This window comes from Petromyzon marinus, chromosome 3 (assembly GCF_048934315.1).
Source record: "Petromyzon marinus isolate PM22_M1 ecotype Great Lakes invasive population chromosome 3, UKy_Petmar_22M1.pri1.0, whole genome shotgun sequence".
NCBI lineage: Eukaryota > Metazoa > Chordata > Hyperoartia > Petromyzontiformes > Petromyzontidae > Petromyzon > Petromyzon marinus.
This window is the reverse complement of record NC_133669.1, coordinates 22,074,036-22,085,725: the sequence shown is the minus strand read 5'-3', so window position 1 is coordinate 22,085,725 and position 11,690 is coordinate 22,074,036. Positions and strand designations below refer to the sequence as shown.

The window sequence follows — 11,690 nt, the reverse complement described above, 5'->3', positions numbered from 1 at the left end:
ATGTGCTTGCTAACAGCACTTGCTCCAACAGTCTGTTAATGCTTTACGGGGGATCTTTCTCTTTGTGTGCACAAACGGGGAAGAAGGCGCGTGCGTGTGCTGTGTGCGCGCGCGTGTGTGAACTAGCGGAGAAGAAGAGGCGAGCAACCGTTAATTCTCAACACTTAATTGCAGGGAGTGTATTCGACATCCGAGGGGATTTTTTTTTCTCTTTGACCTTTCCGTCGGCAGCGCTGAATATACAGTAATTGCACGCAGCCCCGCTCGCTCACGGGCGGCTTAGCAGAGGAACAAAAAAACACGACCTCACCACCGAACGGGTCTCTCGACACTGATTTGATTTATTTATTGAAGAGACAAAGATTCAGCGGAACTTACAAGAACCACCGGTCCCAACGAAAATGCAGTCAGCATGATTGATCGCTCGTCACAAACAACGGGGAGCTAACGCGCAATTAATAATAACAATCGTACGTGTAAAAAAAAAACGAAGCTCAAAAAAGGTACCGTAAAAAATGACAACGCAAATATAGAAGAAGCATTCTCGTGTTTTTTTGTTTGTTTGTTCTGTTTACCACCGACACATGCACAGTCACGCACACGAGCACAAACGTGCACACGCACACGAGCAACGCACGCACGGCGATCTCCTTGGCCAAGGTGACACCACGGGCGATTATTCCCAGCGCACCTTACCCTTGCGTGAGGCCCTCACGTGTGCAAATGCGTGTATATTTACACGACCGAATGTAAAACTGTATTTACATGAAAGTGAACTGATAGCTAAAACGCCTCGGGCTGACAACGAATACATAAATGATGCATAGAGACTTTACTTACTGGAGTTTATTTTTTTTCTTTTGATATTCAGCCCGACTGAAATAATTCCCCCATTCCCTGCAACCGTATGATATAATACGATGCAGTTAATGTAATATCAGATGTGCCTGTGATATGCTGCTACTGCAGCCTAAAATGCTAAAGTGAGCATTATTGACATACAAATAAATAACACTGATCAATTCAATGAAATTGCTGCCATTCGTCAACAACTTGCGTACCGGTCTGCACAACAGATATATTAACAGTAACCAAAACTGTTTCTGTTCAATTCACCTTATTTGTATGGGGGGAAAAAAGTACGATACAAAAAATATATATACGTCGAAATCAAGTACGCGCGTTACTATACAATATAGTGGTGACGTAGTGTGTACACAGAGTGATAGGAAAATTAATATAGTATCGGGGTGTGTGGATTGACTATACAGATTTCCGTGCCTGCAAAACATCGTTGTTGCACAAAACGCTTTTGTGTCCGTAGGTACGTATGTATGTATGTACATTCGAGCGAAGCTTAATTGGGCCTACGGCTCTGCACCGTCTGGCTGGCTCAGCCCAACCCGAGGTCAAAGCACAGACGAAAGAGAGAGGAGCGGTCCCATTCGGAGCAACAGTGAAAAATATCTGTAATTGCTCGTTCCCCCTAAAGGGCTTGGCACTACTTTCAGATACAATCCCGTGCAGCAAATCTGCAATAATACACCTCGACATTTGTGGGGTCGGGGGGTGGTTTTCTATTTTTTTTGTGCTGAAAGAAATAAAGACATAGGCAAATGAAACCTCAATCATTTTATCGTTACGAGGTTTTCTCAAATATATATATTTTTTAAAAACAACTCCCAATTCAAAGTGTCCGCCTCTGTGCAGAGTGTGTTGGGGAGCGTTGGAAAGTGGCTGAATTCTATGCCCGAACGGTATTTACAACGGCGTTTAAGTCTTCACAAAAAAAAAAAACACAATATGAAAAGCCATTTCAAGTACAACAGGGATTCCTTTTGTTCATTTATATAATAATAATCATAATGAAAAAATAGTTGGTCAGCAACCAGGCTCTGCAGGAGGGGGCGGCGGGGGGGGGGGGGGGAGCCTCCAGGCATTGGGGGTAAAAAAAAAAAACGGGTCCAGCCAATGCCCCCCACCGCCCTACAGCTGCATGCAAGTGTAGGATTGTTCATGGGAGTAAATAGGTACTCCATGTGCGCACTGTGCGAAGATCCGCACAAAATATACACCGTTCTTTGTTTAATTTAAAGCTTTCTTTTTGAAATGGTCATTGTCACGTGCTAACCGGTGGGAGAGATGTGTATGTTGCGCGCTGCACACGGCACGTGTGTGCTGTACGATTGAATGAAGGCACTGTCATGGTTTTACACATCAACATCTGAGTGGGTTAGGTAAGGGGGGCGGGGGGGAGCTTCTGAAATCTCCCAAAAATGTTGGGTTGGCTACGGCCGTAAAACTGCAGGCTTAACATAGCAGCAGGCTTCTATTTATTGAGAGATATAGGGCCTTGTTTGGAATGTTTGCTTACTTATACAGCAAGCAGTGCTTGTTTGTTTTCTGTACTGGTAAAGAGTACCGCGCTCATGGCCAACGTCGCTCTCGTGCCTTCTAACAATAATCGTGCAGCGTGGTATATATATATTTTTTTGGAACCATCATTTCCAAGCCAGTAACATTTTTTTCTCGAGGTGGGGGGGGGGGGTGGGGGGGGGATGGGGGGAGGGGGGAAATCAACAGCGGCCGGACTACGGACAGACCGGCGGCCTCCGTCGCAGGAATGTAAAAATTCCACCACGAGCATTAAAGTCCCACTCCTCGTTCGGAGCCGGGTGGCGCTTAGATTCCCGCCTCGATGCTTCGCGCGACTCTCGCCCAATAACCCTGCCCATTGCCCCTCTCACCACCCTGCTCAATGTGCAGCAGCAACCCCCCCCCGACCCCTCCCCCCCCCCGCCGCCGCCTCCCCTCGCCGCCCCCCCCCCCACCCCAACCGTGTGGACGCCGTTTTCTGAGCTTCCTTCCATCCCACGGCCGCCACCCCCTCCAAACGAACAAACAAAAAAAAACCCAACCCAACAACCCCTCCGCGAGGACGTTGGGTCTGCCGTTGCACCGCGCGGCGCCGCCTCCGTCATACGTGGGTCTGCATGCGCTGCTGCAGTGGGCGCGCCGTGAAGTCGGAGTGCTGCGACGCGTACGAGAAGCGGGACGACAGCGAGTGCTTGCTCGCCTGGTCCAGCGTGTCGCCGGCGCCCTCGAACGCCGGCACGCGCCCGTAGGCGTACACGCCGACCCCGCTGCCGGCGACGCCGCCGGCGCTTCCGCCCACGCCGAACGGGCCGGCCGCGCCGACCGCGGCCGCCGCGGCCGTGGAGGAGGAGGAGCAGGAGGAGGCCGGGGCGTAGACGGAGCCGCCGTAGACGCCCGTCTGGGCGTGAGCGGCGAAAGGCGGCCGCACCGCCACTCCGCCGGAGCCGAGGCCCGCGGCGGCGGCGGCGGCGGCGGCGGCGACGGCGCCGTCCGGCTGCTGCTGCTGCTGAGGGGGCGGCTCGAAGCCGCCCGCCTGCTCGTAGTCGTAGGGGCGCGCAGGGTACGCGCCCAGGTGGGCGTACCCGCTGGCGTGCGAGAGACGCGAGGGGGGACGCGGCTCGTAGAGGGGTCGTGCCAGCGGGCGGAACTCGGAGAAGGCGTTGCGAGTGGTCGACTGCTCCTCGTGCGCCCGCACGTTGTAGTAGCCGTTTGTCGGGTCCTGGTGAAAGTGGAAGGGGGGGGGGGGGGGGTCATTTTTTGAAGGGGATGAGAATTTAAAAAAAAATTGAATTGTTGGAGGGAATGGGGGGGGGGGGATATTGCGATGAAATAGTTAAATTAATTTAAAAGCCATTATAGCTTAATTTACAGCATTCAAGCTTCATTGGGTCAATGGTGAATTTTAATTATTGGTTTTAGGATGTACTTTGACAGTTTTGGGAAAAAAATTGTGGCAGGATAATACCCCTCCGAGAGTCGCTTCATGCAACAAATTAGAGCATTAGAAAGCGTTTAGTGCTTTCAAAATAAATGTATGCATTTGAAAGAAGAAGCATTTTTACTGCCAAGTTGTGTGTTAGAAAATAGATTGAAAATGGGACCAAAGGAAATAAAGAAATAATGTATGACGATGAAGTAATGTCATGACAACAAGTGAATCTCCGCAGCTAATTGGAATGTTTTTTACTTAAGTAAGTTTTTTTTTCATGCCTTGGACTCAAACTATTCATTGAAATTTAAAGGAACAGAAGCCAGGCCCTGCACTGAATGTGAAAAGCGATCGGGAATACATTAAAATGTTTTTGACTCGTAATGCGTGGCAGCTTAGGCATCGTAAAGTGCCCCCACAGAAGGTTGGGTCCAGCAATTAATTACCCGCATCAAAATTGTTCCATGTCGGCCTCTTTGCAAAAGGCAGGCTGATAGCTAGGAAATATAAATGTAGAAGTATATTTGTAGCACAACCAAATTGCACGAATCCCTCATTTGCCAGTTCAGTGGTGTCCTTCCTCAACGTTCTGGCACGCACCTTGAGGTCCTTGTAGTCGGCTTCATCCTGGCTCACGCTGGGTTCTGTCGTTTGCTCGGTTTTGGTGTCGGTCTCATCGGAGTACGCCTGGCATGCACGAATGAATATCAGCACCATTACAAACACACACACACACGCGCATGAGCGGGGCGTGCGAGCGTGCAGACATACCCACGATTGTGCATGCCTGCCTCGTCCTGCAGGTTAATTATCTGTTTAATGCTTTGGACCATATAATCTAAGAAGTTGCCCACCTTGTTAATTTCCCGCACCAACAATGCTCTGCTTCACTTTATATGCCGCATGCATGGGTTATTAAGCACCCTCTGAACAACAGCAAAAAAAATCACAAACTAATTTCCTTTTAATAGGAGGTTGTACAAATCTTTCCACGGCTAAGAAGCAAATTAAAATCCATGGGTGTTGTTCGTCTTTACCGGGTAGTAGTTGAACTTCTGGTCGCCATTCATGACCGGCAGCTTTATGTCTTCCTCGGACATCTCCTTGCGAATTTGGTCAAAATCCTTGTGGACGATCTCCACCTTGGGGTCGTGCTTGCAGATCTTGATGTCCTTCTTGGCTGTGACGCACAGAATGCAGGCAGTGCAAACTACTTTGGGTTTTAAATGGAATATTACAGGACGAATTTGAACAAGAACATTTTGACGTTCAAATAGCTCACCAGTAACCGTGTCACTTTGCACCTGTGACCCGACACCTACACAAGCTTCGAGTCTCTATGTAAGTTGCGATCGCTTGGTCAAATGTAATATGACACCGTGGTCGCTTATTACATTGGTAACTATTTGATTTTCAAGCTGGCTGATGAGCTCATCAATGACTCTACAGCTATGGGACGTCAATATGCACCGATGGGAACATGTATGGGCACCACTATGGCGAGATGGTAACTGCCTCGCCTGGTATACCCTGAAGACTGTATATTTGGAGTTTGCATGTTCTCCCTGTGGTCACATTGGTCTTTTTTCTCCGGGCCATCCAGTTTTTACCTCAACATTTATAAACATGCATTTAGAGTATTTGGGTGCAATGCATTTCTACATAAGCCACTTCATTGAGCTATCATTTGTGGCCCGGTTGCTTCTGAAAAAGAGCAATACAGCTCAGTCGGTCTTATCCGGTAAAAAAAAAGAAGTTTAGTTTAGTATAGAGACAACTGGCCTTACTGATTGATCATTTTTATTCTTAATTATTTGAGTACACACATATATGAATCAATTGCTCCTCTTTGCTAATTATACATCAAGCAAAAAATATATATATCTGATTTGCCCTGGTCAGCTTCATATTCTATTTATACAATTATAAAAACATTAACGTCTTTAAGCTTGGCAGGAATATGTTCATAGAATGCTGCCTTTGGTGTTGTGAGTTCAAAGCGAATAAACGTGTGAGGACATTAATAAAATGTAAGTTAGGGCGACCTCTCCTTTCATAGCCTTGCAAGGCTCACTCCCAGAAGAGGATTTTCACTGTAGTATTAGCATTTAATACTGTAGATTATATTCACGACCGATTTAAGTGATCTGGCCTCACTGTTAATATTGAGCCCGCTCAATCGGGCCGAGTCAGCATTTCAAGAGCACCGATTCCCCACTCTTGGCAACTGTCCCCGTGCAGAAAAAGGTGGCAGTGGGAATTAGTCTCCCGGCCGGAGAGCAATGATCATTATTATGCGAGTACATTATGTGGGTAAGTTTTATAACTTTCAAACATTTGAACCAGATTAATAATATATGGGTGTTTTAGTTAAGGGGGGGGATGCAAACTGGGAGAACCCAAGGAAAACTCATGCATGGGGGCAAGAACATACAAACTCCACACAACAGAAAGGCCACGCTTCTTGGTCGACCATAATCAGACATGGGACAACCACAACCTTGGCATGGGAAATAACGTAAGCATGGGCCGATAATATCATTCGGACGAGATGGCATACTTCTAGCATACTACAAAATACCCTGTCCAGAGTGGTTATCTAGCTCCGTGGCGAGGGGGGGGGGGATTTCGCAGCCGCTCGTGGTCACTGGGCTTGGGTTTGCGTGTTGAGCATCACTTCTCTCAACATTTTATTCAACTCCTCGCGAAGATGCCGCACAGCAGTGCAAAAGCTTTCCCTTTTTTTTTTACACTTTGTGGCGGTGCTGAGAAGCGCGCGGCAAGTAAAAAGTCTTTGTTTGGTCAACATGGGCCCCTGGCCCTGGTGCAGCAGAGTTTGCTCCAGTTGGGGATGGGGTTAGCATATTGCACTGGGCAAAAACTTACTTCTGCGTCGCTGACGGCAGCAAAAGATGATGACTGCGACGGCGGCGATGATTAGCACGACAGCAGCGCTCACGCCGGCGCCAATCACGATGCCCTGCGACAGCACCTCTGGCGAGCGCAACGTAGAAGGGGCAGCAGCACTGTCATCGACTGAAGTGTAGTCAGTAAAATAAAATAAAGAAGAAACGACGGTGCTGGTCGTTTGTTCTGGAGTCTTGTCATCGGGGCAAACTTTTTTGTTTCTTTGAAAGAAATTATATAATTGTGATGCTTTGTGATCGCTGGGCCCCCTTTGGACGATTTCACGCGCACAACACTCAAACGCATTATCAAGGCAAGACTCCCCAAGGCAGCTCAGGTCAGATGGCCATGGCAACGGTGGGCCTGCGAGGGCCAATTAGGCATGTGAAGAGCCTGCAAGTGGGTGGCGGAGCCGACGCCGCAACTTTGTCTCTCTTCCCATTGGTGATTGTAACATTTCACCGTGGTTTTTTTTTGTCGTTGTTCAGATTTTTGACTGACCAAGGTTGAAAGCCTCTGTCCGTCTGGCTGCGGTGGGGCCGATAACTCTCGTAAAGACGACCTTATGTAGATAGTTCAGAGGTTACCATAGAGTTGTGTTGCTATTACGAACCTACCTTCAGGACGACCAGCCATATTTATCAAACATGTTGGCCAATTCCGCTCATCACGAATTAAACGGGCCTCTTGGACCATTGCACGAGGCCAACCCAGCCGTGGCCCATGAGGTCACATGCCAGCATACGTCCGAGCGCAAATTCACGTGGCAAGAATCTACGGAGAGGCGTCATTTCTTCCTTCCCCATTGGGATGACTCCGCCCAGGGGTACAAGTTGAGGCGTGGCCTATCATGGTTTCACAGCTGTGAATTGACCCTGGGTCACTTGGAATCATCGTGCCGTTCTCACACGCGGGGCCCACCGCAGCGTCCAAAACTGACACGCGATATACGAATGCTTCGCGACGCAAAAAAAAACGAAACAAACAAAAAACAGCCCGTGCCTTTCTCGCGCAGCGTGAATATCTCTGTGTCGGAGCCGAAGCCGTTCCAGGCCGTGCAGTTGTAGGCGGTCTGGAAGTCCCCCTCCATGACGTTGGTGATGGTGAGCGTGGAGAGAACCCCGTCCACGCGGCTCACCGTCTCCACCGTGTAGCGCTCGTAGGTGCCGACCTCCAGCACGTTCTCCTTCCACGCCCACGCCTGCCGCGTCCCACGTGGCAAAGTGGTGGGGGCGGTGGGGTGGGGGTGTAAAAGAGAGTTTCATTAGGAGCAGGAATGGGAGTTTGTTAACTCGCCTGTGATCCATTGCTGTCTTTGTGAAACGCCTTTCGAGAATGACTATGCCTCTTGCTTTGCTGTAAAGTTCTCTTTCATTTCCACATCACGACTGGGGATTACAGAAAAATATGCCCTACACGTGTCCCTTCTATAATTTTACTGTACTCCACTGGCCCTTTTGTTCGTTGATTTGGTTGCATGAAAATGCATTTTTTATTTTTATTTTAAAGGAACCCGTTTTCCTCTTGCAAGATGTCATCTACAAGGAATATCTAGAGTGTTCTCTAATTAGAGGTTCTTCTGCCAGCAGTGATGTGGGAAAGTAATTGCAGGGCTGGGCCATTATCTAAAAGCCTTTTATAGGGTCCGTTCACTGTGACGTGACATGACGATTCTCATCTCTTATCTGAGCTCAGTGGTATCAGCTTTGTCACCACCGACTGCACAACAACCCTTCACACCATATAAGTAGAGAAATGTTTTTTCAATTGTTTAACTTAGCTACGTCTGATGGCTGAAATATATTTATATATGTACATAGAATTACTGACATGTGAAAATGGACAGATTACACACCATGAAAGAGCCTTTTCTAGTGGTGGGTTAATTTATAGCCCTTAGTCAAGACACGACTAAACACATTTTTTTTTACCAGGTAAGTCCCACTGTGCTATATTGCTTTTTTTCAGAAGTGACCTGGTCACAAATCATAGCTAAAAAAAAGTGGCTTATCATGTGGAAATTTCTAGCAGGCAAATACTCTAAACACACATTTCTAAATGTTTAGGGAAAAACTGCAGGACCCGGATAGAAATATATGTGACCATGGGGGGAACATGCAAACTCCAAATATACAAACAGGGCCGGGATCGAACCCACGACCTCCTGTATACCAGGCGTGGTAGTTAATATCTCGCCACTGCGATGCCACTGACAGATCATAACATCCCGCCACTGATGGATGAAGGTTCTTCCCACACCGTGTAGGTCATCAGGGGTTGCATAACCGTTCTTCACCATACTGGTGTTGGCTGGTGATGGTGAGGCCCAGGACCAATTAGGATATCACGTGCCACCGACATTAGCCTTGGACGGGAATCTAACTTGGATCCCTGGGTTCAGAGGTCGAGTGAATGTAACTGCAGAAGACGCGAGGTGCATTGTGCCAGACCAGTAGTGAGCAAGTACACTTGACGCAGGATCGCGCCAAGTGCCGTTACAAACAAAAATGCCATCTGCTCCGAGTCTTAAATTACGATATTTTTATTGCCCGAATGACAAGAAAAAAATTAGTTTTGGTTTTACATTTAAATGACGGCCGTGTTGGTGGCGCGAACGTGAGCCAACAATTTGAGGTCCGTTAACGACGGCACGAACGCCGACATCGTTTGTCACCGCGGAAACTTGCCCACATTTCGTTAAGGTGTTCGCGAATGTAGCTGTTGCCTGTGGCGACGGGTCGGTCAAGGAGGACGCTTTTCTCGGCAAAGCTCCTAGGGTCAAAGTAATCTCCCGCCACTCGGCAGGCTGCTATGTTTCATAAGATGTGAGGCCAAGAATGCAAGGCATTATTTTGTCGAGACTACTGCACCCCGATGCACTCACGATGCGGTCCGGAGGTGGTGTGCTGCCGATGAAGCACTCCACCCGGCCTTTCTCTCCGCGCAGCGCGTGCTGCAGAAGGTCACTGGATATTATGGGTGGCCCTGGCATAGGGAGACAAAACAAATGTTTGAACAGGGGTTATGGTTGTCGCCAGTCGTGGAGTCATTGTCTTGTGCATTTGCCCTTCATGAATGCCGTTTGTGTGTGTGTATGTATGCGTGCGGGGAGCGGTGGCGCAGATGCGCTTACGCTCCAAGCACGGCGACCCCCAGGGTCAGATTCCCGCTCACGGTGTAAGATCGGTGCCGAATATCTGAACCGGTCCTGTGCCCTCCCTTAGTTCGACTCGGCATTCAATTGAGTGCCTAGTGCAGGTATATAAACATCAGCACTAGGGAGACAGAGACAATCAGGCGTGGTGTTGGCCAACTACCCCCTCGTGTGTCGTGATGGCCTTAATAAGTGCTCGCTAACAGGGTCTTTGCCAACCAGTCTGTTAAGGCTATACTTTATTGTGCGCGTGCGCTTTAATATTGTCGTGTAACGTACCATTAACGTTCAGCATGACTTCTTTCTCGCCGACGCCAATGCGTGGAACAATGGCCTTGCACACATAGCGTCCAGTGTCGTCTTGAGTCACGCCTTTCAGGAGCAGCATGTTGCTGTTACTCAACACCTGCAGGGTACACACAAAGACCCCCCCCCCACCCCGCCATAGCCTTAACAAACTGTTGGGGCAAGCGCTGTTCGCAAGTAGCACACACACATTCACAAACAGAGAAATGCACTTGCCATCAGCTGTTGATGCACTCCCAGAAAAACAGGGATGCATAAATGTTTTGTGCATGCAGACTTTTCTGGATCATGTCTTTACAAAACCGTTGGGTGTATACTCGTGAAGAAAGGCGCGCGATCATCCAAATTAGGTTCATTGTAAGGAAGTCACGCTTAAATGGGCTGAACATTAAAGCTAAAATAACTCGACAAAGAAAGGATCCTGAAAGGATCCTGTTAATAATAATATATTATACATTTAAATTGGATATTATAAGAAAAAATGTACTTTAAATAACTGGTCGAATTTTTTTTATAGTTTAAATTACACTTTGCTACAGCCAGTGGCTGTTCCCTCTATAGAAAGACCACTTAAGAACTGTCACAAAGTGATAGTCATTGTATTATCCGCTGAATGATGGATGATGGACTGAGCCAAAGCACAACTGTGATCTGCTCTAACCACAGCAGCACCACACGTGCCCTCATTCGTCACGCGTTTGACTGCACTTGCGATGTTCATACGTGCTGCACTGCCTTCATTGTTCCTGCCCTTGACTCTGTTCGCATGTATTTGATATTGTACGAAAGTATTTTGTATAAATACTCCTTGGTTCTTTCGATAAAGTCACGTAGGTAGAAAAAAATAATAGATCGCGACGTTTCTTCGATCGCAACGCAAGCAATCGCCATCAAACAATTTGTTAATGTTTGCGCACGAGTCCATTGTGCGTTTGCTCTGCACGTGTCACTTGACACCCAGGTCACGAGACGTTCCATCGACAGGGGATTGCCCACGAGAAATATTACAATCAATAAATTAGTAAAACATTATTATAGAAATAATAATTATAATAATAATCAACGTGGCCAATACTTAATGCTGATAAAGAAAATAAACGGAACGAATGAATACATTAATAATGGGCCAATAAAATTACGATTGGCGTGGTTGTAACAAAAGCCAACACAAAGTGTGACGTTGCCGCCGTGTGGATTGCCGCAGCGCGGCGGCCAAAGCGTGCGAACACGAGCGGAGGAGAGCACGGAGGAACGGAATTGCGCTCCGTGTGCCACGGTCCCGGCTGCATTGCGCACGCGGGCGCACATTTTTACCCTCTGCAGCGGTGGTAGCTTTCTGGGTGGCCATCGAACAGAGATGGTCACTGCATCGCACGCTTTTTGGATGCACTCCAGCATCGGCAGTCCAGAAGGCTCTTCCATTCCGATATTAGGAAGCCGCTGGAGCCGTGCGCTTTAAAATCTAGATTGGAAAACTCATACCTTTTAAAAACAGTTTCTTACGTCAGTTTAACACGT

General features: G+C 48.0%; 1 protein-coding gene across 2 annotated transcripts in view; it reads right to left on the bottom strand.

Annotated features, from left to right (window-relative positions):
- Nucleotides 1–2,828: 2,828 nt before the first annotated feature.
- Nucleotides 2,829–11,690, bottom strand: part of LOC116957234 (kin of IRRE-like protein 1) — a 109,305-nt gene continuing 100,443 nt past the window's right edge. The window contains exons 9-15 of one of the 2 annotated variants that reach the window (XM_032979275.2): nt 10,146–10,272; nt 9,597–9,697; nt 7,715–7,913; nt 6,692–6,799; nt 4,843–5,015; nt 4,406–4,492; nt 2,829–3,595 (exon numbers count right to left, since the gene is read on the bottom strand). In XM_032979275.2, coding sequence (XP_032835166.2) covers nt 2,978–3,595; nt 4,406–4,492; nt 4,843–5,015; nt 6,692–6,799; nt 7,715–7,913; nt 9,597–9,697; nt 10,146–10,272 — 1,413 coding nt within the window. In that variant the 3' untranslated portion in view covers nt 2,829–2,977. The remainder of the gene's footprint in view (nt 3,596–4,405; nt 4,493–4,842; nt 5,016–6,691; nt 6,800–7,714; nt 7,914–9,596; nt 9,698–10,145; nt 10,273–11,690) is intronic. The other variant, XM_032979284.2, reaches the window with a different exon arrangement.